The 27,841-nt window shown below is 41.1% G+C and overlaps 2 protein-coding genes across 7 annotated transcripts in view; one reads left to right on the plus strand and one right to left on the minus strand.

Annotated features, from left to right (window-relative positions):
* LOC140895607 (uncharacterized) overlaps positions 1–27,841 on the plus strand; it is a 169,591-nt gene that overhangs the window by 36,873 nt on the left and 104,877 nt on the right. For 4 of the 6 annotated variants that reach the window (XR_012154286.2, XM_073305725.2, XM_073305729.2 and 1 more), the window contains exon 2: positions 17,665–17,806. The gene's annotated coding sequence lies outside the window, so the exon portion shown is untranslated. Of the gene's footprint in view, positions 1–13,920; positions 13,969–14,318; positions 14,362–17,664; positions 17,807–27,841 lie in introns of those variants that run through there. The other 2 variants (XM_073305727.2, XM_078847954.1) reach the window with 2 other exon arrangements.
* The window catches only part of LOC140895608 (sodium channel protein type 2 subunit alpha), a 204,535-nt gene continuing 196,230 nt past the window's right edge, over positions 19,537–27,841 (minus strand). The window contains exons 25-27 of the mRNA XM_073305731.2: positions 24,493–24,597; positions 23,827–24,097; positions 19,537–23,352 (exon numbers count right to left, since the gene is read on the minus strand). Coding sequence (XP_073161832.2) covers positions 22,169–23,352; positions 23,827–24,097; positions 24,493–24,597 — 1,560 coding nt within the window. The 3' untranslated portion in view covers positions 19,537–22,168. The remainder of the gene's footprint in view (positions 23,353–23,826; positions 24,098–24,492; positions 24,598–27,841) is intronic.

Genomic DNA, 27,841 nt, shown 5'->3' on the forward strand with positions numbered 1-27,841 from the left:
CTAATTCAGGAGCCTCGTTCTGATCTTCAAAGATCTCCATGTGTTATGGCTTGGCTTCCTGAAACATAGCTTCTCCCTCTGCATCCCTTCAAAAATATTACTCTCAAAAAGATGGTGGTAAGAGTATCCAGTACGAATGTTTGAAGTAATCATTTCCATTCTTTCCAGTACTCATGATTTGGTTTGTAGTCTTCTCATAGTTATATTACTTACTTTACTGTAGCACCCTTAAATAACTTATTTAATTTGTTTTACCTGGAAATAGCATTTCTGGAATTAAACTCTCCGTAAGTGAGATAGGTATGCTACCCTTCATTTAGGACCAGCATTTAGGACCATGGACTTAATGGCAAATATGGGCTGATGGGTGGGAAGATAACTTCTTGTTCTTTATTATACCCCTTTGTGCAAGGATATTGATACCACACATTTCTGAAACTTGCCTTAGAGATTTCTTGTAGGACTTATTCTTCTGTCCTAGGACATTGGGAGCCAGAGTGACAGAGATGCTATAATAGGTTTAAGTATTTTTTTTTCATGAAGATGAGGCTATACACACAATGACCACCCTATCTGTTGTGGCTGTTTACCACCTCTTCAGCTCTGAAACTTAGTATGCAGATATAATGTTTTCAGATATTGGATATTCATAGGCAGTTATTATTCTGGAGTATCTAACTAGTTTGATGATGTTTTCTTGTATTTTTTAAGATGTGTAAATACAACTTAAAATTTTTCTTTTGAAAACCAGCACAAGGAAATCCAGTACACCCTAGCACCACACCAACATCATGTCAAATATGTAGAATTTATTTTATGACAACAATTTCACTTGACATAAAGAGAAATGCATATTTCCTAATTTCTTCTTTATTTTTCATTCTTTACAATTCTTTTTTCCTCGCCATGTTCAGTTATACTGAAGATTTTCTCAGGAAAATCAGTTTTACATAAATATTGTTCTTTCAATTTCAAGTTGACTCTTACTTTTTTGACACCCCCCATATTTTGAGAATTTTGGTGAATATCAGCACTCATGAAAATGAGGGTCTGCACACATACAAGTTTCATAGGCCAGGCAGTCTGTTAGCAGTTTGCCAAGGTTCACAATCAGGTACACCCAACACAAAAGTGGGATAAAATCCGCTTTTGTGACATGCATGCAACTGCTAAAGTAGAAATAAGTGTAAAAATATAACTTCTTCACATACTCCCTACTACTGCTTTTGTCTTAGGGTCTCTTCTGTGCAGAGACTATTGCTTGTGATGTATAGGGTGGTGGTTTGGTGATACAGCAGCTTTTCAACGGACAACTGGATTGAATTCATCAAACAAAGTTCCACATGATTTGAACCCAGATTTCCAAAAATGAAAAGTTACCTGCTTTAGTTAAGAGAAAACTTTCTCTCCCCCTTTGGAATGATGTAGTTTCCAGCAGAGTGTATTGGCTGTAAAAGAAACAGAGCACAAATCTAGGACTGTACAGCATTTTGGGTCTCAGGTAGATTTCAGTTTTCATTTTGGTATAGTGTTTTTTGGATTTTGAATACTGATAAATTCCTACACAAATCTTTGTGTGTGTGGGTGGGGGGAGTGTTTCTCATAATACAGACTTTTTGTTTTAGACTCCGATATCTGGTTCTTGCTCTAGAAATCAAAGACGACAAGGATATTGCAGAAAAGCTAAATGATGTACTTCCATCAGCTTTCACAACAGACGACCACTGGGTGCTGGAACAATTTGTATAGAAGGGTGCTGAGAGCCACTGAACCAAAGTGTAAACTCTGTATATGATGAAAACCACTTTTCGCTAGGCGGTGCTGCAGCACCCCCAGGACCACTAGTTCCAGCACCTATGTACCGCAGAGTTACACTTTATAGTAATAAAGATGTTTCAGAGATTTAAGGTGTCAGAAGTGCTATTGGAAGTGCTGACCCTCATTTGTGACTCAGCAGTAAGTCACCAGGACCAGATATTATTAAACCAAGAGTTCTGAAGGAATTCAAAAATTAAGCAAATGGGCTGCAAATATGTAATTTATCATTAAAATAAACTACTGCAGGTAGCCACTGCTTTACCTATTTTATAAAAGTCAGAATTGGTAGAGTTGTTCTAGGAGATTATAGCCTAGTGTACCTTACTTAAATATCAGGTAAATGAGCTGAAATTTTTTTTAAAAGCCCTATAAAATGCCTAGCTGAGCCTACATCTGGCTGGAGGCAGACAAGAAAAGGACATTTTCCTCCCATTAAATGTTTACCATTCAAGTTGCTCAAAGCAGAAGTCCAGATCAGTCAGCTTCAGGACCTGTATAATAAAAGATAGACTTTTGTGGCAAGCTCAGGCCCTAAAATCCTCTGTACATCACTCCCCCTCCTTGTAGCAATGCTTGATAAGGTATTTATATGAGATTTTCACTCAGAGTAATAAAATAGGCTAAGATAATTTTACTTTTTACCACAATACTGTTAGAGTGATATTTTTGTCTAAATATTGCTCTATATTGGCACCTCAAGGCAGCCAACTTCTCCATCAGTTTCTTTGGCTGTCCTCCAGGAACTTCTCCCCCAGAATGCTAAACTAAGAAGTTATCTTGCTAGTGTTGCTTTGGCTGCATCCCCATGAGAGGCCACACACATTTTTCTTATATCTCTCTATATAAAGAGAGATAGAGACCGATAAAAGACCATCTGCAATCTCATTGGCAATAAACAGGTTTGTACTGTTGAGCTACCAATGTCACAACAGTTTATTCAGTCAATTTTTTATTAATAATCTATACTTGAGTATGGTCAGATCATATTATTTAATCTAAACATGAAGGGCCAGATTCAATCCAGGGTCACTATCAACCCTGGTGGGGAGGTCCTGGAAAATAAAGTCTGTGAGGAGGATGATTGACTCAACTCCTCTTCTGCCTGGGAAAGCAGGTGAAGGGTTAAGAGTTGGAAAGGAAGGGGTAGTAATTTGGAAAAGTAACACAAGGTAAACCACATTACTTTCTGCTGTAAAAAGTAATCAGTTTATCCATCAAAATTATAGTATACATAAGGAACTCTTAATGATAATCTGTTACATGTAATCAAATTACTTTTTAGAGTAATTTATTATTGTAGTCCCTTTATGTTCCCAGACGATCCATATATAAACATGTTTATATATAAATATATTCAAACACACAGATTCAAAACATAAAAACAAAGTAGTACATCCCCACTTCACACTCACAGAAACTCTGGGTGCCCCCATCCACTGTCCACATATTCACAACCAGAGCTGCCATTCTCCCCTCCATGCCCGTCATCCTAAAGAATGCTGGGTGAAACTCTGGTCTCACTGAAGTCAATAGCAAAACTTCCATTAATTACAATGGGGCCAGGGTTTCATCCCATCTTTTTTCATGCTTAATGCTATTTAAAATCAAACAACCTATTGCTTATAAAAATGGCTGTAAATATTTTGCCATTTAACTTTCTGTAAAACAATATGATTAACTTACTATCTGCCTTGTTTTTCATTATCTCTTTTCCTTCACATGTCTTTTATCCCTTTCTTTCCCCTCTGATTAACTTTTCTCCTGCTTCTAATCCCTGCCTCCCTGTTCTTTCCTATCTTGCACTAGCTCCAAACCTCTCTGTCCCATTCTATTCCATTCCCTCCCCTCTTTGCCTCTCCTTTCACTGTAGTCTCCCTTCTGAGGTTTTCTTGCCCTGGGTCCTTTGCTCCCCACTCCTGTTTCTTCTTGCTCTTCCTCTCCTCATCTCCCAGGCAGCTCCTGCTTTCCTCCTCCTTCAACCCACCAGAATCCTTTCTTCCCCTGGTTTCTCCTCCTCCCTCCCTCTCCCCCCAACCCACTATCTGCAACTATCTTTCTTCTCCCCATCTCTTCCATTCCCTCCCAAATGAGGGTGTCTCCCTCGCAGGCCCCTAGGCTAGTTCTCCCCTTCCCCAACAATTTCCTTTCCCATTTCTGGGGTTCACTCTCCTCCTGGTTCTCTCCCTGCTCCCCCCGCCCCAAACAGCACTCTCAGATGTTCAGCTCCCTCCAAGGATCCTGAGCAGTCCCACAGCCCTCCTGGAGGATCCTGACTGTGGGAAGTGGCTGCTCCTCAGTGTCTCCACTTCTTCCCTTCCCACCCCCAAACCCCGCAGGAAGAGAGTCAGAGAAGAGGTGGGCAGCCACAGAGTGGAGTCTTCAGCTGGCTCCTCGCAGGAGGAAGCAGCCACACAGCTCCCTCTTGGAGAGGTAGGAAGTGCATAATTTACAATCCCAGCTCAGAGGAATTTGGGGAGCAACATCCTCTGTTATCTCCCTGTATTAATAGGCCCAGTCAAAACTCCTTTCTGAAAATGCCCTGCTTTCAGCTTCTTCACAATTAGACCCTGGGGTTGCCACTTCAAGCACCTCAACTTAGTGCATTTCCACTATCAGGGTGTCTATAGAAGACTGACAGTTCCTGAGGTGAGCCAGGATTCAAGGCACGTCAGGCTTTATAGGGCAATGCCACTAGTTGGACCCAATAATACAATGGAAGATAAAATAACTCTATGTTAGGGCCACTTTTATTTTTGTTTTTAAAAGTTAATGCAATAGGGATCAATAAAGTCATGACTGTAATCTCAGAATGGAGTCTGCTCCCACAACACAATTTTTAAAGTGTATGAAGCTTGAAACTTGAATTACTTGACTTGCTGCCTTAACTACACTCCTAAGACTATTAACAAAAAAGTAATCAAACCCTGAAAAAGTCTCATGGGAGTAGGAATAAAACCATTCCTTTCCATTCTCTGCATCACACAGGACCACATTAAAAGGTTAGAGGCCCACTTATTCACCTTACAGATGCCAGTACAGTACAAGCAAGCAGGTGGCCATCTGTATGAATCTGGCCATCTGTATGACTATTTACCTGATTTCAGCCCAAAGGTTTTAAATCTTGGCCCTGATTATACTTCTTCATGCATAAGCCTTGGCACACATTATAGCCGCTACCAAAGTGCATTCTGTCACCCCTATGGGAGACAGGGTACTGTAAATCTCATCAAACAGTATCTTCTCTTCACAAAACAGCCGTTTTTATAGGGAAATAGAAAATTCCTTATAATTGGTTATCTCCTATTACCAAAAGATTTCATGTTCCTAGGATAATTCTACTTTTAATTTTAAAAAGACTATCTTCTTTCTTCATCCTTTAACAATTTTTCTAATTGCAGTGACGTCTATTGGCTAATGAGGTTACCTGTACCTCATTCACTGGTGCTATCACATGAGAAATGTAATTGCTACTGTTGATCCAATTACTATTTAGCGCCACTGCCTATAAAATCTGCTGCAATAAACTGATTCTTGGTCTTCTTGATTGATACTTAAAAGGCAGCTCTTTTGCTTTCACTGCTCAGGTGAAGGAGAAAGAAAAGGAAGGATGTTGTGTTCTATTTTAGTGAGCCCATAATTAATACATCAAGGGCCAAACTCTTCTTGTATTGAAGTCAATGACAAAAGTCTGATTCCAGTAAGAGCAGAATTGGATCCTTAGACATATTGAAAATGGAAAACTGCAGTGACTGCTTCTAATAGGATGGGCATTACAATTAATTTTCAAATCACTTGTTAAAAATACATCTCAAAATTTCAATAGCCCCATCCCCATGAATATGGTTAGAATCAGAATCACGAAAGATGGAAAAGGCCTACTAGAAAATTTAATAATCTTTACAGCTTAGTTACAGCTCTCTTCATCTGATATTTCCAAACTGTTATCGGACTTGGCACCCAGTCCTGCTCCCTTTGGAGCAGGGGTGACATTTGCTAGAGTTTCCCCCACACACACTTTTCATAGCTCCTCACCAGCTAGCAGTGTGGTGTCCCGTGGGGGCCATTATGGGGTGGGTCAGGTGTTGGCACCCAGTCACTGCGTTGTCAGTGCTGCTCTCCTCTCCCCACCAGCTGGACAGGAAGCAGCAGTGGCAGGCTGCCTGGAGCTGAGCGCAGAGTGAACCAGGCCCCAATCCTGTTCTGGGCTGGCTATCGGTGAGACACCACTCAGCATGAGACAGTGAGTGGCATTGCAGCTTGGAATGTGGGTTGCAGCACCACTCAAATTTGTCCCGGACCCCCCTCCTTCAAGCCAGCTGGGAAGGGGCTCCTCTGGAGGGGCCTATTTAAAAAGTGGTGGAACAATGGCCCCTTGGCCCACCCCTACCTCTGGTGCCTGCCTGCCCTCCGGGATAACACTGGCACCATCTCCCTGCCCCTCTGTTGTCCCAGGGATGGGACTAGTCCACTAACCCCATGGCCAGCCATGACCTCATCAAGGAGGTGGAAGCGGGGATGCTGACACAACTTTGACCCCTGCTTCACCCCAGAATTGTTCTGACACGATGCCCCTGCTTTGGAGTTTTACCATTGGCTTCAATGGGAGCAAGATTGTGTGACATGTAGGAAGCGGAGCTCCGTGAATTAAAAGCATTAGTGAGCTGGACACTTTGGGTGTATAAAGCCTACTGAAATCAGTGAAAAGACTCACTGATGTCAATGCACTCTGGATCAGGGCCTCTCAAAGTTGTATGATAGGTACTATTAATTATTGTTTTTCTGCTGTTTGTATATTTCCACACATTTTCTATACTATAATCTTACAACACTTCTGAAAGTCTTCTGAATCACTTTCATACTGAGTTATCTTTTCTGCTTCTATGGGAATAAAATGCTTTCACTAGAGTGAGTACAGAATTGTGTTTTCGTAACATTTTACACCCACTTAGGATGGGCAAAATTGGGCCCCAAAGTTTTAAAATGATTTTGTGCACTAGGGCCCACTTCCACAGTCTTTACTCATGTGGCATAACACCTTTCTCCCTGAAAAGTCCCATCTGTGTGGCAAAAGTGAGTCTAAATTATCAGGTAACTTGTTAATGGAGTGACATTTAATTTTTTGTATTTGAGCCATTTTTTCTTTTTTTAACGTTTAGAGTAGAAAAAGTTTATACATAATCCTTCTGTAGTTTTTCATTGAGCTATCACAAACTCTCACTCCAGGGTCACATGATGCATCACAGCAGCCAAGCAGAGATTCTCTGAGCTCCCAAATGAATCCTTTTTTTAATGCCCAATAGAAATGCTAAGTTTTGCTCCCCAATCAATTACCCTCCATAAATAGCTTTCTAGGACTTCTATGGAATCCTTTTGGAACATTAAGGCAAGTCCAATATGTCTGATATCAAAACTGTGAATTATGAAAGTAGAATCAGGTCAGGAAGACAGTCAAGATGGTAGAGCCATGCAGTCTGCAAAACTCAGTGATCTTACCATCAAAATCAAGAAGGTATCTTTAAATTTGGCCACTATCATGGAAAGTACACTTTCAGAAAGCACCACTTGAATCACCTCTAACTGCAACGAACACCTTTCTGCAGACCCTAGGAATGCAACACTACTTTCTGAGAGAGTAAAGCTGAAGATTTTGAATACAGGAGCTGCTGATCCAAGCAGCAGAAATCCCACATCCACTAACTGTTTTAAATGAATCCACAGACTACTGGGTCTAGAGAGAAAAGGGACTAAGTTAAAAATAGATACAGCCCATTGGACACAGGGCTGCAAGAGACAGCTTTTACTCTGACCCACAATTATTCACCTACGTAATTTTAAAGGACAGCACTTTTATCATGCTGCCATGGAAAAAGAGCTCTTACTTAAATAAGGAAAAGCTATTATTGCTGCAGTGGTAGACAACTGCATTAAAGCCAGTAAAAAAACTACATAGACCTCTTATACGCAGTGAACCTATGGCTCCTTAAAGGAACACAGCTTTGATGTTTAATAATCCCAAAGAAGAAACTCAGAAATTTGTAAATTCAAGAGCAGAAAACCTTAACGCAAAATAAGCTTTAAGGCACTCTTTTGTGTTATATATAATGCTGGTGTGTAATAAAATGGCAATTAAATGAAAGATATTTAAGTAATTCTTTTTTCCCCTCATTATTTCATATGGAATATGCTTAGCTTCAATGTTAGTTCATCAGAACATCTCCTTTAACAATTTTATCACAACCTAATCTTGATGACCCAAGCTGAGAGTAGTCTATGCTTTCTAGATAGTCTATAGACTATGAACTAATTGAGGGGGCCTATTTATATTCTTTTCAAGTAGATTCACTCCCTGAATTTATCAATATCCATTTATTTCTTTAGAGTAATGTTATTCCCAACTATCTGGCTTTATGCCAGACAAAACTACAAATCATAATATTCTGTGAACACTAAACATCATTCATCATATTAAATGAACCAATGAAAGTTGCCTACTTCTAGCCTCAGATGCAGAGGATATTTGATAAGGTTTCTTTTTTGTAGTTATTAGAGACATTTCACTTTGGACATCTATTAAAACAGTGGTCAAACTGTTCTACAATTCTCCACATCCTTTCCTTTATTTAAATAGCCTCTATCCAATGCCTCACAGTCTTAGAAGCATACAGTGCCATATTATCATAATGGTAAATAGACCAAGTCAGAGACTTTGCTCTTAGACACATCCAGTGAGAGTCTCTCTAACTATTTTCCATGCTGACAATCCCCTGAGGGATTTAGATATCTAGGAGTAAAAATCTCACGCAATTTCAAAAAACTAATAATGCTAAATCTGTAAACCCTTTTATATTCCCTACATCAAAGGCCTGCAGCGATGTCACAGTTTACCATTATTTATGTTTGGGAGAGACAGCCTGACAAAAATCAATGCTCTTTCGCAAGTCTTGTATTTTCTGCAAGTCCCTCCTAGTACTTCTATCTATGTGATTTAAAAAGAGAACTAAACAGATTATGCAGCAACTTTATATAGTATGGTAAAATACCAAGAATCATCTTATTCAGGCTCCAATGATAAAAACCAAAAGTAGGTATTAGTCTCTCCAGTTGGAAAATCTGTAACTGGGAAGCTGTAATTCAATATGACCCTAAGCTAAAACCACTACAATCAGTGCAAAAGTTCCCATTGACTTCAATGGCTTTTAGATCAGACCCCCTATGTTTAGAACTGGTTACATTTTATAGAAATTCAGAACAACAGCCCCATGTGACAAAGTGTCATATTACTCTCCTTTTACATTTTCCAGCTTGATGTGTGGTGAAGATATTTTATTCCCCTCAGGAAATCAGTCAATGTCCTATGTCAGGGACACACTTTGGGAATACTGCGAGAGCAGGAGAAGGAAGAATATCAATCAAATACCTTAGAGCAGTGCCAAAATATTCACTGACTTCCTAGATATGCAGAATATGCCAGAATACTGTTGAACATTGGAGACTTTTTCCAGAGCACAAGACTATTGAACTTTGAACAGCTCAGAATGAAATTTGATCTACCTTGTTAGGATTTCAATGTATAACTATAATTCACCGTTTTCTAGACTAGATTACTGAGGGGAAAACTCCAAAACTGGAGCAGAACTGATCTGAGGAAACATTGAGAAGGTGGTCTAACCAAAATGAGTTCTTTTCTTGACTGTACAATTTTTTCCACTCAAGACAGAACAGGGACTTAAGAACTTAAAATCCCTCTTCGGTATAATCATTAGCAGAAAGCACTCCTCTGGAGCCTCAGTTTACAACATTCACAAGGGATGCAGAACTTTCAGCTACATAGACTTCTATTGTCTTTCAACTCTGATCAAAATTAATTCAGATCTATACCTAAGAGGCTCCAAATAGAGCTTGTTGGAAACCGGGAAACATTTTCATGAAGATTTGTGAATTTTTCCTCCTTTTATTCTTTGGAATTAAATATTTTTTCACTCAGATTTAGCTTGGAATGTGATTATCAATCAGCCTCGCTCAATACACTTCTTATGGAGATGCCATTACATCATCTGATTTTGGGCACTGGTCTACCATTTCATACATTCCAAGCTGGCAATTGATTTATTATTTAATCTTTTGTAATACATTCTGGAAAATGACCCATGGGACCAAATCTCTGACACAGAGTACTGAATATGATGTTGATGGCTGGCAATAATCTTTTCCCAAATCTAATGAGTATAATCAACAAAATCCATCTTATGGATGTGGCAACATGAAATATGAACTTATTTTTACTTAAAAACAAAACAATTAATAGTAATGAATAAAGGTTATATACATTCTGGATGTATATATAAAGTATCCTCAGACTTAACTGTCAACAGAATACTACTGTAGACTCTGGACGTACAGGTACCACATTTATACTGAAGAAAATCAATCTGTTGCCCAAAATATTATTGGTAGAGCTTGTTGAGAAAACATAAGTATATTTCTTGAAAAATTTCAAATTAAATTTCATTTCTTTCCATTTCATTAAATTTTTCCATTTTTAAAATTAAAGAATCATTTTGGTAAAAAAAAAACACTTTAAAAAGCAAAGACTTTTTCCTGCAAAAAGGGGAAAAATTAAAAAGTGAGAGAAAGTGCTTTTTCTTGTTAAAACAAAACAAATTTAAAAAAATAATTTTTAATTTGCAAATTTTTCACTGGAACTTTTTCATAATTTTTTGGTAGAAATGTTTGAAAAGGCATTTTCTACAGAAAAAAGTTAAATTGAAAAGTTTTTCAACCAGCTCTAAATATTAACATGTGGACTTTCATTTTTTAAATTAAAGTTGATTACACGGATATAAAGAAAGTTTATCATTTAGAGTTTATTGTATTCGTTTATTTAATTTGTAAAAATTAAAACATAAAATTAAGCATTTGGACTATAAGTCTTGCAGGAAAGGGATAGTTTCTTTTCTATGCTGCACACAAAACCAGTGGTGAGCTGAAGCCACCGGTTTGCGCCGGTTCGCGTGAACCGGTTGTAAAATTTTGAAGCAGTTTTAGAACCGGTTCTTAACCTGCTTCCCTGCAGGGGGCACTGAGGCTTTGATGGGCTCTGGCTGGGAAGTGATGTAATTCCTCCTCTGGCTGCTGGGGGTGCTGCGCTGCGGGAGCCACGTGTGCTACCACCTGGCCCTGGCACGAGCCCTGTTGTTGCTGCTACTCCCCTGGCCCTGGGGCTCCCACTGCTGCCTAGTGGGTTCCTGGCTGCTCTGCTGGGCCTGGGCTGCGTCCCACTGCTGCCTGGTGGGTTCCCTGCTGCTTTCCCCGTGAGCACCCACCACCCTGCCCGCAGCCAGCTCCTGTCTCCAGCCACCCCCATACCCCCTGCCCGCAACCAGCCCCTGCTGCACCCCCTGCCCTGTATCCAGCCAACCCCTGCTGCACACATCCCCTGTCCTGCCTGCACCAGCCCCTGCCGCACCCCCTGCCTGCAGCCAGCTCCTGCCGCACACACCCCCTGCCCTGCCTGCAGCCACCCCCTATCTCCAGCCACCCCAACACCCCCTGCCTGCAGCCAGCCCCTGCCCCCCTGCCCTGCCTCGCCTCCAGCCACCCCCACATGCCCTGCCTGCAGCCAGCCCCTGTCTCCAGCCACCCCCGGCCCTGTCTGCAGCCAGCCCCTGCTGCACCCCGGCACCTCCTGCCCACACCAGCCCCCGTCTCCAGCCACCCCTGCACCCCCTGCCCACAGCCAGCCCCCGTCTCCAGCCACCCCTGCACCCCCGGCCCGCAGCCAGCCCCCGTCTCCAGCCACCCCTGCACCCCCGGCCCGCAGCCAGCCCCCGTCTCCAGCCACCCCTGCACCTCCGGCCCGCAGCCAGCCCCCGTCTCCAGCCACCCCTGCACCCCTTGCCCGCAGCCAGCCCCTGTCTCCAGCCACCCCCTGCCTTGCCCGCACCAGCCCGTCTCCAGCCACTCCCTACCCTGCCCGCACCAGCCCCTGCCGCACCCCCTGCCCTGCCCGCAGCCACCCCTGCACCCTCTGCCTGCAGCCATCCCCTATCTCCAGCCACCCCCCTGCCTTGCCCGCACCAGCCCATCTCCAGCCACTCCCTGCCCTGCCCGCACCAGCCCCTGCCGCACACCCTGCCTGCAGCCAGCCCCTGCCGCATGCCCTGCCTGCAGCCAGCCCGTCTCCAGCCACCCCTGCACCCCTTGCCTGCAGCCAGCCCCTGCTGCACCCCCTGCCCTGTATCCAGCCAACCCCTGCCGCACGCACCCTCTGCCCTGCCCGCAGCCAGCCCCTGCTGCATGCCCTGCCCGCAGCCAGCCCGTCTCCAGCCACCCCCACACCCGCTGCCTGCAGCCAGCCTCTGCTGCACCCCCTGCCCTGCCCGCACCAGCCCCTGCCCTGCCCTCAGCCAGCCCGTTTCCAGCCAGCCCTGCACTCCCCTGCCCTGCCTGCAGCTAGCCCCTACCTCCAGTCAGCCCCTGTCCTGTCTTCAGCCAGCCCCACACTCCCTTGCCTCCAGCCAACCCCACACCCTCCTGTCTTCAGACAGCTCCGCACCCCCTGCCCTGCCCGCAGCCAGCCCTGCACCCCTTGCCTCCAGCTAGCCCTGCCCCACGCCCCTGTCTGCAGGTGGCCCCACGTCCACTGATGCCCTGCAGTTCCCAGGGCAGTAACCCTGCACACCTGCCTCAATGAGGGGGGCAGGGAGCAGCTGGGACCCACACATGTGCACACCCTAGGGTGACCAGGCAGCAAGTGTGAAAAATCAGGACGGGGTGGGGGGTAATAGGAGCCTATATAAGAAAAAGACCCAAAAATCATGACTGTCCCTATAAAATCGGGACATCTGGTCACCCTAGCACACCCCCAGGGAGTGGCGGGGACCCACACATGTGAAACGGAGCTCATTTCTAGTTCAGGCCCATTTTTTTAAAAAAGAACTTTAGGCAGGGTTAACATACATCCGTATTTTCCCGGACAGGTCAGGCTTTTTGGTTTTTAAATCGCCGTCCGGGAGGAATTTTTAAATTTTAAAAATTCCTCCCGGGAAAATACGGATGTATGGTAACCCTGTTGGTACAAAAAATACACACTGGGGCACATCCCTTAAATCAGAACTTTTTATAGGGAACCAGTTGTTAAGATTTTGGCGGCTCATCACTGCAACCCAACGTAATGGCTAATATCTGGCTCTTCCTTGAGTCTTCCATGAAGGAAGCCATGGGTCAGCAGACTGACAACAGCTTAAACAGAACTCTGCCTCTGAGGAGAGGTGCCGAGGAATCTTATAGATGGAGTACATCTTTGAAAGTGGGGGAGGTGGGCCAACCTCTGACAGACCACTGACAAGAGACAGCCCCCAGGAGAAGTACTGTCCATTTATGAAAAAAATAAAAAGTAGGAAAGAATGTAAGGAAGTAAGAGTTACTTGCTAATTCTGCTTTTCTCCCTCCCTCCCCCACTCCCTATAAAACAACAACAAAGGCAGGAAAGCCAGACCTGCCACAAATTTTCATTCTTGTCACCATTTAAAATTTATATGAAAAAAGGGTTATGTTAACAGTGTGCTAATATTTATATTATGTAATATTTGGTATTCGAAGACTTGCTGGGAAATCTTTCTGTGCTCTTTGACTTTAGTATTTCAATAGGTATTTTGTTTTGCTGCATGATCATTTGGGAGATAAAACTCAATTATGCTGTCTGTCATTTCTGCTTCCATCATGCTTTATATTCTCTTCATTACCATATTCTCCCTCCGGAGCGTTCTCTTACAATAAATGACACAGCCATAAAAAAAGTTCTAAAGAAACACCACCCCCCCATTCACTAATATAAAATTTTTGCAAGAAGTCATAGGACAATTTTTCTTAAACTGCAGAAGACTCGGCAACTAGGAGCAGGGCCGGCTCCAGGCACCAGCAAAACAAGCAGGTGCTTGGGGCCGCACATTTCTAGGGGCGGCATTCCGCCGCCGGCCATGCGGCCCCTAGAACTGTGCCCCCGCCGCCCCCTCTGCACCGCTTCTCCCCCTTCCTCCCAGGCTTGCCGCGCGCCAAACAGGTGTTTCAGGCGGGGCAAGCCTCGCAGGGAGGGGGAAGAAGCTGAGCGGCGGCGCGCCCGGGGGAGGTGGCGGCGGCGGCGGAGCGGAGGTGAGCCGTGGCGGGGAGCGGTTCCTCTACCCCCCACCTCCGCTCCGCCTGCTCCCCTGAACGCGCCGCCGCTCCCCCGCCTGAGCGGGAGGGGGGAGAAGCGGAGCGGCGCCGCGTGCAGGGGAGCAGGCGGAGCGGAGGGGAGCTAGGGCGGCGGGGGAGGGAACTGTAGGAAGCAATGGGGGGGGGGGGGGGGGGAGGAGGAGAATGCAGCACGCACGGGGGAGGAGGCGGGACCGGGGATTTGGGGAAGGGGCAGAGTTGGGGCGGAGCCAGGGGGCACGGGAAAAACTGGGGGTGGGCAAACATTTGTTTGCTTGGGGCGGCAAAAATCCTAGAGCCGGCCCTGCGGAGGAGAAGTTCTTAGCAATTAAGGATCGTAGGCAGTCATACGTAAGTAAAAAATCATAGGGTTAGAAACAACTTGGTTTTCTGGTGTTACTAACAGCAATTTATTGATAACGCCTATATTATTGTAATACTCTTACATTTCACCATTTCTGGTTTTTACCCTTTGCACTTTGCTGAATTTGGCCTTATCACGTTGGGGATTAAAGTCAAAACCACAAGCAGAAAAAAAATTCCAACACTTTAGTATTTGTCCTTCCCAAAACTGTTGTTGTCCACTATCCTTTGAACAAGGAGAAGTTTATGAATGATCACACTTCATATTTCCTTGTAGTTTTGATAAAAAATAGGAAACAGAATTCTGAAAGTAGTTCAGGACATACCAGATTTTAAATACAAACAACAAAGAAGGTACTATGAATAGTTTAAACAATGATCCTAACTCCACTGTCAAAAAGCTTTCATTTTTGATCCAGGCCACTCTAAAATGGTGCTCCCACCAACCTGCAATTGCCTCCCCACTTATCTATTCCATATGATCCACCCCCCTTCTGCCAATTCCCAGCCTCACACATTCTGCAGTGCCACAGATCCATTCTGCCTAAACATACCTGGTACATTTCAGCAGTATAACAGGCAAATTCCACCTTCATAAAGAATTTGGCACATTCTGCAGCAAACAAGTTAAAAACAGTGGCAGTGATAGGACAATTCATGAAGAGTGTCCATAGTGGGAAGGGAGCACTTTACATACCCAGGATACAGCACACTCACGATTTTCCCTTTTAATTGACTGCCCATTGTTTATAGATGGACATGTAGGACTTATTACACCTGTGGTGTACTTCTGTGTACAGAGTAATGCAGGTGCTCCTACAGCACAGCAGTCCACAACTATTGATCTGGGTAAGGAGCTCCTGTCTCTCAGAAATCAAATGAGTACTGTGTGACAGGGGTTGCCATAGAACTTATAAGCATGACATTTTTATAGAATAGTACAGAAAAAAAGCATGGAATTCCTTTGCCACTTATGGATGTGCATATTACAGATGTTTCACTACTTTTAAAAACTGAAAATGTATATTTCATTCACAGTCTCAAAAGAACATTCTTTCCATTACGTGTCCTTTTAACCACCAGACAGATTTATAAGAATACAATGAAAACAGTATACAGGTTTTTTTAAGTGAATCGAAGCCAGTCAGAAGACAAACTATTCTAAATCTATATGTTTACTAAATTAGGTAGATAAAACATTTTGATATATAGATTAATTATGTAGAAAGGCAATTGTTTGTATGACAGACAATAGAAAATGTAAGTGTAGCGTGTGCTTGGCCCAGCTGCCTTTTTGGCTGTTATAAATTGTTTCTGAAGTGTGTCTCACTATTTTCATCCAACATTGTTCTTGCAGCAGAGATCATGTGTGCTCCTGCATGCGATTTCCCCTCTCTCCTGAGAGAGGAGAATGTGCCGCAGTGTACTTTTCTTGAGTTACACTGCAGTATGATCTGTTTTCTTATGCAGGCAGTATGATAGGTCTGTGTTTCATGCTGCAACAGCTCTCACTTGATAGCGGAGAGAGACAGAAATATGAAATAAGCAAAGATGACCGCACACTGGATCACAGCAATAAAACTTAGCTGTGTCTAAGGAAATAGATCAACACATTTGCACCATCCCCTCACTGAAAATTATGTTAATAATGCAGAGGTTTGCCAGCCATTAGGTATTTCTGTACTGTAGCTATGTCAGCAGGTTCTCCTAGTATACTGGAAAGCTAGATAATCCTTTCTGAGTGCGTTTTGGGACCTCAATTTAGTAATTTTCTAGGCCCACAACAACCAATAAACCAGCATCTTTGCTAGGCAGTTTTTAACGGTACGTTATATTATTTTTGCCTTGCTGATATCTAATCTAGGACAGCAGGTACTTGTGTACTGTTATTTTAGAAGGTGGGGGGTCTATTCTTGTACTGATGCACAAGGTAGCTAACTCCTATTAATACAAACAGAAGTTATGTTTGTAATTCCCTAGCTCATTTTAATAGACCTCCTAAAGCTGTATTTTTGCAATCTCAAATGAGTCTGGCAGCTTCTTACCATTGCAGTGTCAGCACTACATGAGAGCACATGCTGATGTAGAACCTAAGCCCATGAATTGCTGGTCCAGAGGCAAAAGTGCTAACAAAAAAGCTACACTGACATATCAAGAGATATAGTCGTCACATTCCAGCATCATCTGAAATTACTTAAGTGGAAAAACAAACTAGGAAAACTGTAAATTATATAGAAATCTATAAAATATTTTCCATTATTATTTTTATCATTTATTTCATGTACTAATTCCTTAGTTGCCTAAATCTTAAAGAGCAGCCATAATATTGTAATGAATGGCCTTGAGTTTGTGCCCTCTATTGGATGGAATCAGAATTGCTGAACTATTTGTCATAGGCTCTACACTGGTATCAGCTACTGGAGATCCTCCTTTAGCACAAGCATACGGTGCGTGCTATAGGGCACAATGGTGTTACTAATAACCACAAATAAATGCAAGTGTGTGCTAGCATGTTACAGTAGGAAATACACTGTAAAAAAGGGAACTATCATTCCAGTGTTGTCTTAAGAAAACAATATAGTGTAGGTCATATACATTGAACAAAGAGTGCATCCAACACTGTAACCAAAAACTGTGCACAGTTTTGTTTGTTTGGAACCTGCAATCAATGCACTGCATAGCTGAGGTTTTTAGTTACTTATAGTTGGAATGTATAGTTAAACATTTTTTATAATGGAATAAGTATCTATTCTTACTATGATACAGAATTTTAAAGCAAATTAAATGTGGGGGAAAAAACTGAAAGTCCTTTTAGGTATTGAGTATTTGAACAGTTGTTGTCTTTGTTAATTTGAGCTAATGAGTCAACAAGCAACAACAACAAAAAAACATTTTGAAAATGTTAATCAAGTAACTTAAATCTTAGCTCTAATTATTTGAAACTCATTTCTCTGCAAGGTCAACAAATGATAAACCTCCAACCCATTATGTTAAAGAAGAGATAAAGAGTAGATGATTAAAAAAAAAACACTAAGATTGAATCTTCCCTCTCTCAGGATATTGTGTTTCCGTCCATGTATTTAAACACCATGAGCTTCTGTGTCTTGCACAGTACCCAAGTACACTGTCAATAAAAACTACTGATGGTTTTCAGAGCAGCCTTAGGCTCCATGAAAGTTGTAAATGTCTAAAATAATTATGCAAAGAACAAATATAATTTAACATTTGTTATTTTTATGGCAATTGAATGCTTTATTTTCATAATTATTTTTTTTTGTTTTTCCTTAACAGTGAATCTAATGTTTTTGTGGAAGATGCTATGTAAGAACATGAGAACGGCCTTACTGCGTCAGACCAAAGGTCCATCTAGCCCAGTATCCAGTCTACCAACAATGGGCAATGCCAGGTGCCCCAGAGGGAATGAACAGAACAGGTAATCACCAAGTGATCCATCCCCTGTTGCCCATTTCCAGCTTCTGGCAAACAGAGGCTAGGGACACCATCCCTCTCCATCCTGACTAATAGCAATTGATGGACCTAGTCTCCATGAACTGATCTAGTTCCTTTTTGAACCCTGTTACAGACATTTTCACAACATCCTCTGGCAAGGAGTTTCACAGGTTGACTGTGAGTTGTGTGAAAAAAATACTGCCTTTTGTTTTAAACCTGCTACCTATTAATTTCATTTGGTGACCCTTAGTTCTTGTGTTATGAGAAGGTGTAAATAACACTTCCTTATTTACTTTCTCCACACCAGTCATGATTTTTAGACCTCTATGATATCCCCCCTTAGTTCTCTCTTTTCCAAGCTGAAAAGTCCAAGTCTTATTAATCTCTCCTAATATGGCAGCCATTCCATACACCTAATAATTTTTGTTGCCCTTTTCTGAACATTTTCCAAGTCCAATATATCTTTTTTGAGATAGGGCGAACATATCTGCACGCAGTATTCAAGATGTGGGCATATTATGGATTTATATGGAGGCAATATGATATTTTCTGTCTTATTATCTATCCCTTTCTTAATGGTTCCCAATATTCCATTTTTTTGACTGCCACTGCACATTGAGCGTATGTTTTCAGAGAACTAGCCACAGTGACTCCCAAGATCTCTTTCTTGAGTGGTAACAGCCAATTTAGACCCCATCATTTTCTATGTATCATTGGGATTATGTTTTCCAATGTGCATTACTTTGCATTTATCAACATTGAATTTCATCTGCCATTTCGTTGCCTAGTCACCTAGGTTTGTGAGATCCTTTTGTAGCTCTTCGCAGTCTGCCTGGGACTTAACTATCTTGAGTAGTTTTGTATCATCAGCAAATTTTCCCACCTCACTGTTTACCCATTTTTCCAGTTCATTTATGAATATGTTGAATAGGACTGGTCCCAGTACAGACGTCTGGGGGACACCACTATTTACCGCTCTCCATTCTGAAAACTGACCATTTATATATAGATAGTGTTGGAGGCTGGAATCCTCTAAGTTCACAGAATGTGTCAAGCATGGGCATCAGCAGTACAAAAGTCCCCACACTGCACCAGTACCTCAGGCTTAATCTAGAGCAATGGTCCCCAACCCTTCTGTGGGAATAGCACATTCATATTTCCAACAGACTGTGGCGGGTGCCAAACACCCCGCTGCCGAAATACTGGCATTTCGGTGGGCGGTTCTCAGGTGGCTGCGCTCGGCGGTGGCATTTTGGCGGCGTGGTATCCTGCGGGCCCACACAACTGCCTCGGTGGGTGCTATTGCACCCACAGGCACTGCGTTGGGGACCCCTGATCTAGAGGAACCTGTGAGGATAAAATGGTAATTAAAGTCACCATGCCCATTTAATTCTTGGACCACCTGCTACAACACCCTGAACAAGTGCCTCTTATTGTTGTGTTGCAATGCTGTTTACTAAAAATTGAACTGAAATCACTAATTCTTTCCCATAATTTAAAAAATAATCAGATGGTAACAAGTTTCTATCAATACTGACTTGAGTCATAATGTAACTTGTGGTCTAAGGGTCAAAGACCCCTTTGCCCCATCACTAAAGCCATTCCCCTTTAATTTTAATAGCAACCCGTTTATTATTGTGTATTAATTTTATATAATAAACACAGATTGAACAAGTACATATGATAAAAATGTAATCTTTATTCTTTTGTCTGGTTAGTAATGTATTTATGGGAAAACATTTTCCGGCATGCAGTTCACCAATACACTACACATCAATATTTTTAGTAAAAGAAAGAGTCTATGTTTAACTCCACCTTGTGTAAGAAAGAAAAACACCCTGATGTGATGCATTATACAAGTTCACTACTTTGTTCTTGTGAAAAAAGATTGTGGATCCCATATAATATTTTGAACAGTTCTAGTGCATCATGAATCAACAAGAACAACCGTCTATATAAACAGACAATTGGAAAGATCAAGGATTCTATGAATAAGACTACCTTGAAACTTCAGATGCAAGCAGCGCTAGAAATTCAACAAATTTCTCCATTCTTTTTCCACATACCAAAACCAACCTACTCAGGAGGCAAATGAACTCTGGTCCCCATTTTATTTAAAATTATTTCATATTAAAATATGTTCAAGTATAATAATAAGCAGAAGCGTACAACTACCCATTGACTTCTTCATATCTTAAATTTCTTAATGAAAAAGAAGTAGGAATAGAAATGAACAAAAAAGTGACTGACAACAACTTGAGGATAACTGTAGCTGCTTATAGGTACAAAATGCTGAAAAATAAAGTGATTTTTAAAAATAACGTAGTTTTTTATAAAACTGTTTTCTAACCCCACATTTTCAACAAGTTAAGCAGTTTACATGTCCTGTATAGTCCAATTATACACCGCATGATATTGATTAATTTTTTAAAATTAAAATTAAAGAAAAATAATCTCTTAAATAGCAGCAAACTGTTGCTTACTGAGATGAGGAATGACGTCTGGTTGAACAATTTGTTTCACTTTTCCACTGACACATGGCTTCCCATATTAGATTTCTGAACTTTGGAAGGCGTAAGATACAGCAACAAGGCGTAAGATACAGATAAACATGCATCAGTGACAATCTTCAAATTATTTATAATAGTACAGAATATATCATATTATCTGTTGAAAGTTTGCAAACTTGACTTATTAAGGTAGATATTTAATATAATAAATACTGTGGTCAGGTCATTATTTGCTTGCTCAAATATGTACCACTGTGTCAAACAACGATTTAAATATGAAAAGCCATTTGATTGACAATTACAATGTCAACCTTGCTGACAACAGATGACATTTAAAAAATACTGTAGGATAAAGCAGAATAACTACACCTATTTGGACATTTCACTGTTTAGGGAAGAATAATTTCATAGCAGAACACTTGACAAAAACACATGGGGACCAAATTCTTCCCTGATTTACACCTCCCCTGCCACGTCTCCCCTGTACAACCCTAATAGGGTTGGGTTGTGGGCATGAGGTATAAATCAAGGCAGTATTTGTCCCAAGGGTTCTTAACGTTACCATTGATCTGCACGTTACCCCCTTTATCTTAAATGGCTTTTACTCACATGAATAAGAGAAGTAGAGACAGAATGTAGCTCCAGACCTTAGAAGAAAATATGGAATGCACTGTTGAAGTGTAATAAGTTTACATTAAAAGGCAATAAAATCAACCAACCAAACCAGAAAAATGACTGTTCCATTTTTGGGTATTCTTTTTGACTTTATATTTATGATGATTTTTCTGGATGTTTTATTTCATGATAGCTAAAATACTTCGAAATTAAGAGCCAGCCTGAAACCTGAAAGTAGATAGAACCTCTGCTGCTCTTTGTGATGTCATGTTTTTCCATGCATGAGCTATAAGTACGGCATGCCTTCATGCAAATCACTTCAATCTGAACATGAGAGAGAATCATTATCAGAGTATAACAACTCACCACATATAGACTTTAAAATGGTAGGTAAATAATTATTTTTTTAAGAAAACCAAAATAACCAAAATAAGATAACCAAATAAATAACCAAAAAGAAAAAAGTGAAATAAACGAATCAGCTCTCTGTGGCAATAACTACCCTCTTCCAAGGGCAGACTCCTCTACTGGTATTTATTGATGTCTTGTCTATATCCCCAATGGTCTTGTCATCTTTTTGTGATGGCACTGATCTGATTTAGACTTAAGGTCATGGGGCAGGGACCCTGCTTTTAAATTGGCTTGTTAAGAACCATGCACACCTTATGCCGTATAAATAGTATCTGACACTTGAATACTTGTGAAAGTGCACTTATCTCCTTTCCCCAACATAAAGGAACCACATATAACAAATCTGTGAATTAAAACAAATGACTGCACCAACAGAAATTTTAAAAGTAGGACAAATGTGGCTGTAGAAATGCACAGAATGGATATAATTACACCACTGAAGTATTTGTTGTTAACACACACGCATTTTAAGAGTGATAGATTTGCACCCTTTAATGTTCTCTACAGTCTGAGTAGCAATGTTGTGACTCCTCTTCATCAGTACCAGCAGGTAATGGAAACAATCATCTCTTGGCAAGGCTGTTACCCTACAGAGTCACAGTTTGATGATGAGGGGTCACTGTCTGTCTTGATATAGGCACTGACCTTAAGGTGTAAGGGTGTGTGTGTGTTTGTGTGTCTATATATATATATATATATATGTAAAAGTTGTCAGTTTGGTGTAGACCTTCTACAGGAGCCCTATTGACATAAATGTCACTTTCTCAAGCTGTAAACAATTTGTCATGAATTAAATTCTTCGTTTCCTTTTACTTTTTACTTTCCCTAGTGTCCTTATTTTTGTCTTCTTTTTCTGAATTGTCTTTTTCATATTTGTCTTTGTTTGGCTTTGTTACACTATCGTAGGAAGGTGGAGAGGTTGTGGAGGGGGTCCTATCTGTTTTTTCTGCAGCTGAGTTTTCACTTAGCTTATCCAGAGTCATATCTTCTTTGATAGGCAGACCATGCTTTTCTTTGCAATACATAAATGAAACTTTTTTCACCGTTTGCCTTAAAAGGTAATGTCTGTAAGCTCGCTGAATAACAGTAGCGGACACTTCCTCTTGTTTTCTTTTTAATGTGGTTGTAATTGGTTCATAGGAGACTTTAGAAGGATTAGCCGCCATAAAACGATCTTCCATTTGTATTCTAAGTGCATCCATCTCATCACTTTCCCCCAAAACACGCTTTGTAAAAGCAAACAAGATGTCAAGGCAGTGAATTCTGTCACCACTTACCATGGGCAGATCCATTGCAATAAGCTGAAGAGTGTTTGGTTTTGCTATAAGAAGAGGAGGATCCAAAGAGGCTGCAAAATCAAACAGTTTACTGTATTCTATAAACTGGGTTGCATCTGGATCATACTTTTCCCAAACCTCATAGAACATCTCAAAGTCATCCTCACTCAAGGGCTCGGCACTTTCTTCTGTAGCAACACTGAAGTTCTCCAAAATAACAGCAATATACATGTTTACTACAACTAGAAATGAGATGATAATATAACTGACAAAAAAGAAAATCCCGACTGAAGGGTTACCACAGTCTCCTTTAACAGAGCTTCCCGGGTGAGGTTTATTAGGATCACAGTCCGGTTCTCCACTGTTAAGAATTGGTGACAGCAAACCATCCCAACCAGCAGACGTGGTAATTTGAAATAGGCAGATCATGCTGTTGCCAAAAGTTTCAAAGTTGAACATGTCATCAATCCCAGCTTCCCTCTTAACGTAGGCAAAGTTGGACATTCCAAATATAGCATAGATAAACATGACCAGGAAAAGCAGGAGACCAATGTTAAACAAAGCAGGAAGAGACATCATCAAAGCAAAAAGCAGAGTGCGAATCCCTTTAGCTCCCTTAATGAGACGCAGGATTCGACCTATTCTGGCGAGTCGGACAACTCTGAACAAGGTGGGGGACACAAAATACTCTTCAATCACCTTGTCTAGAAACATACCTGTAAAAAAACAAAACAAAAAAGCATTGTCTATTTTATAACAATTTAAATTTTCCATATCACAGAGCATAAATGAAGACGGGCCATATCTATCCTTAGTAGAGATTCTGAATAGGGAGAGAGTCATAATGTGCATTCTTACATTTTGCATAATAGCGTCTATTAAAAGGAATTGCACAGGTACCATATTTGTTTTGGCACTTTTTATGGTGGGTTATGAAAAACAAATGGATATTAAAATTAACACTGAAGTACTAAGAAAGCCCATTTGCAGTTTCTGAGGTTGAGAATGGGAACGTACAGATTACTATAAATGCTCTCATGTATGTTTCCTGTTTACTATAGAATCAAGGGAAGTGGAAACTAAGTAACTGTCTATCTGATCTTGTGAAACTTCCATTGTTAAAACAATTTTTTTTACAAATGTTTGCCCTTCCATTCATTAGATTCCTTTTAAATATAATTATTTCTTACCTACTATGGAGAGAATGACAACCACAAAATCAAAAATGTTCCAGCCTATGGTGAAGTAGTAATAACGGAGTGAAATTAGTTTGAGGACACATTCTCCAGTGAAAAGGACAATAAAGACTATGTTAATCCAGTATAAAATATGTTTCATCTCATCATTCTGGTCATCAGTTTCTATCATCATTGTGACCATGTTAAGGCAGATAAGAATCATGATGCTGATATCAAATGCTTGTTTTGTTACAATATCAAACACCAAACCTTGGAATTTGTTCTGAAAAAAAGTGAAAGAGTAAGTCAGATATTATTAAATATCTCACAGAGAGAGAGAGAGAGAGAGAGAGAAACTGATGAGATCTAGTTCAGAAAGAAAAGCCCTAATGCAGTTTATTTCTTTTTAAAGGAAGGCTTTGGGAATCAGTGAAACAAAAGATCTGAAAAAGTGTAGAAAATGAGTCTGCCAGTCTAAGTTTTCCTCCAGGAAATGGCTTGGTTTTATACTTTATACTGAGAGCTATCAACTGAACCAATTCAAAGATTGTATTGTGACCACACAGAAATATGCATAAATTGCTATTTCCAACTATAACATCCAGAAATTTTTGACACAGCTTGCAATTGTGATTTGCTCCCAAATTCAGATGAATGTAAAACAACATGCATTCTTACTGCTGGCCTAGGTATAGGTTTTTGTGGTTTCTTGGATCCCAGCTTTTTCATTGCATTGTAATATTTCTTCTGTTCTTCTGTCATGAAGATGTCTTGACCTCCAAGGTAAAGAAATGAAATAACTGGTTACAACCATGTCATTAGAGATATTATTTTACTGTTATTCAAATATATACAAACACAGAATTTACTATACAGGTATTCATTCTTTCAAAAGACAAAATTCAGGGATCAAAATAGATTACATAGAACTGAATTCTTTAAGAGTATATGAAGACTTGCTAGAAAAATCCACAAAAATGAGGCTGTTTAATGTTGGGGAGAAGGGGTAGAAAAACTGAGCTTTTAGCTAGCAGCACTCATTAAAAGAGCAGACAATTTAGAGATATTTGGCATCAATAAAAATTAAGTCTATAAATATATAGAAAAATAATGCATCACAAAATATTACTGATATTCAGGAGATACAGCTGTATTGGTGATTTCAATATTTGTAAGTTAATTTGCCATCAACAAGAAATGAGTTCTGAAGCTAAAAAAAGAAAAAATAATAATTAATAGGTCTTCAATTACAATAGATTAGGAAGACCCATATTCTGAATATTTGTAGATTTAATACAAATTTTCCATAAATGTTAGTTTACTATATACAAGCAAAAAGAAAAGGAGTACTTGTGGCACCTTAGAGACTAACCAATTTATTTGAGCATGAGCTTTCGTGAGCTACAGCTCACTTCATCGGATGCATACCGTGGAAACTGCAGCAGACTTTATATATACACAGAGAATATGAAACAATACCTCCTCCCACCCCACTGTCCTGCTGGTAATAGCTTATCTAAAGTGATCATCAGGTTGGGCCATTTCCAGCACAAATCCAGGTTTTCTCACTCTCCACCCCCCCCCCCCACAAATTCACTCTCCTGCTGGTGATAGCCCATCCAAAGTGACAACTCTTTACACAATGTGCATGATAATCAAATTGGGCCATTTCCTGCACAAATCCAGGTTCTCTCACCCCCTCACCCCCCTCCCAAAAACCACACACACAAACTCACTATTCTGCTGGTAATAGCTCATCCAAAGTGACCATTCTCCCTACAATGTGCATGATAATCAAGGTGGGCCATTTCCAGCACAAATCCAGGTTTTCTCACATCCCCCCCACCCCCATACACACACAAACTCACTCTCCTGCTGGTAATAGCTCATCCAAACTGACCACTCTCCAAGTTTAAATCCAAGTTAAACCAGAACATCTGGGGGGGGGAGGGTAGGAAAAAACAAGAGGAAATAGGCTACCTTGCATAATGACTTAGCCACTCCCAGTCTCTATTTAAGCCTAAATTAATAGTATCCAATTTGCAAATGAATTCCAATTCATCAGTTTCTCGCTGGAGTCTGGATTTGAAGTTTTTTTGTTTTAAGATAGCGACCTTCATGTCTCTGATTGCGTGACCAGAGAGATTGAAGTGTTCTCCGACTGGTTTATGAATGTTAGAATTCTTGACATCTGATTTGTGTCCATTTATTCTTTTACGTAGAGACTGTCCAGTTTGACCAATGTACATGGCAGAGGGGCATTGCTGGCACATGATGGCATATATCACATTGGTGGATGTGCAGGTGAACGAGCCTCTGATAGTGTGGCTGATGTTATTAGGCCCTGTGATGGTGTCCCCTGAATAGATATGTGGGCACAATTGGCAACGGGCTTTGTTGCAAGGATAAGTTCCTGGGTTAGTGGTTCTGTTGTGTGGTATGTGGTTGTTGGTGAGTATTTGCTTCAGGTTGCGGGGCTGTCTGTAGGCAAGGACTGGCCTGTCTCCCAAGATTTGTGAGAGTGTTGGGTCATCCTTTAGGATAGGTTGTAGATCCTTAATAATGCGTTGGAGGGGTTTTAGTTGGGGGCTGAAGGTGACGGCTAGTGGTGTTCTGTTATTTTCTTTGTTAGGCCTGTCCTGTAGTAGGTGACTTCTGGGTACTCTTCTGTCTCTGTCAGTCTGTTTCTTCACTTCGGCAGGTGGGTATTGTAGTTGTAAGAATGCTTGATAGAGATCTTGTAGGTGTTTGTCTCTGTCTGAGGGGTTGGAGCAAATGCAGTTGTATCGTAGAGCTTGGCTGTAGACAATGGATCGTGTGGTGTGGTCAGGGTGAAAGCTGGAGGCATGCAGGTAGGAATAGCGGTCAGTAGGTTTCTGGTATAGGGTGGTGTTTATGTGACCATTGTTTATTAGCACTGTAGTGTCCAGGAAGTGGATCTCTTGTGTGGACTGGACCAGAGGTTGGTGGTGGGATGGAAATTGTTGAAATCATGGTGGAATTCCTCAAGGGCTTCTTTTCCATGGGTCCAGATGATGAAGATGTCATCAGTATAGCGCAAGTAGAGTAGGGGCTTTAGGGGACGAGAGCTGAGGAAGCGTTGTTCTAAATCAGCCATAAAAATGTTGGCATACTGTGGGGCCATGTGGGTACCCACAGCAGTGCCGCTGATCTGAAGGTATACATTGTCCCCAAATGTGAAATAGTTATGGGTAAGCACAAAGTCACAAAGTTCAGCCACCAGGTTAGACATGACATTATCGGGAATAGTGTTCCTGACGGCTTGTAGTCCATCTTTGTGTGGAATGTTGGTGTAGAGGGCTTCTACATCCATAGTGGCCAGGATGGTGTTATCAGGAAGATCACCGATGGATTGAAGTTTCCTCAGGAAGTCAGTGGTGTCTCGAAGATAGCTGGGAGTGCTGGTAGCGTAGGGCCTGAGGAGGGAATAGTGCTGGACCTTTTCAATCCCAGCTATGTGCCAAATTCACTCCTAGGCTATAGAAGTCCACTTGGATTTTCCATAATCCTCTGACTTTATTTTAAAAACTCTCTTTATCAAATTTCCATGGCTTGCTTCTTCCTACAAAACCATTACCAGTGGGGCATTCCACCAGGAACCTCTCGTCTCTTGTAGCACTGAGCAACAATTTTAGGATTTAGTATCTCTGGGTTGGTAATTTTGCAGCTGACAAAGGCTTCACTGTTGCCTTATAAGGTTTGCTTTCTCATGTTTACTCTTTCTAGTGCTGTGTGGCCTCTTCCTATCTCTCATTCCTTTTCTTACAAGGGCTCCCTGCATTTCCCCACAGCTGTGTTATGGCAACTCCATACTAAAGCAAAAAAGGAAACCATATGCAACTTTCTGAGCTACAGTTTGTAGTTGGAAGAAGTGCTACTGATAATATTCAGATACCAGTGTAGATTGAAATTCTTCAAAAATAAAAGACAATTATCTCTTTATTTGATACAAAATAAAAGGGAAGTGTTTTAGCTGTTTTTTTCTCTGCTCTTTTTTACCTCTTTG

Source organism: Lepidochelys kempii, chromosome 11 (assembly GCF_965140285.1).
Source record: "Lepidochelys kempii isolate rLepKem1 chromosome 11, rLepKem1.hap1, whole genome shotgun sequence".
NCBI lineage: Eukaryota > Metazoa > Chordata > Testudines > Cheloniidae > Lepidochelys > Lepidochelys kempii.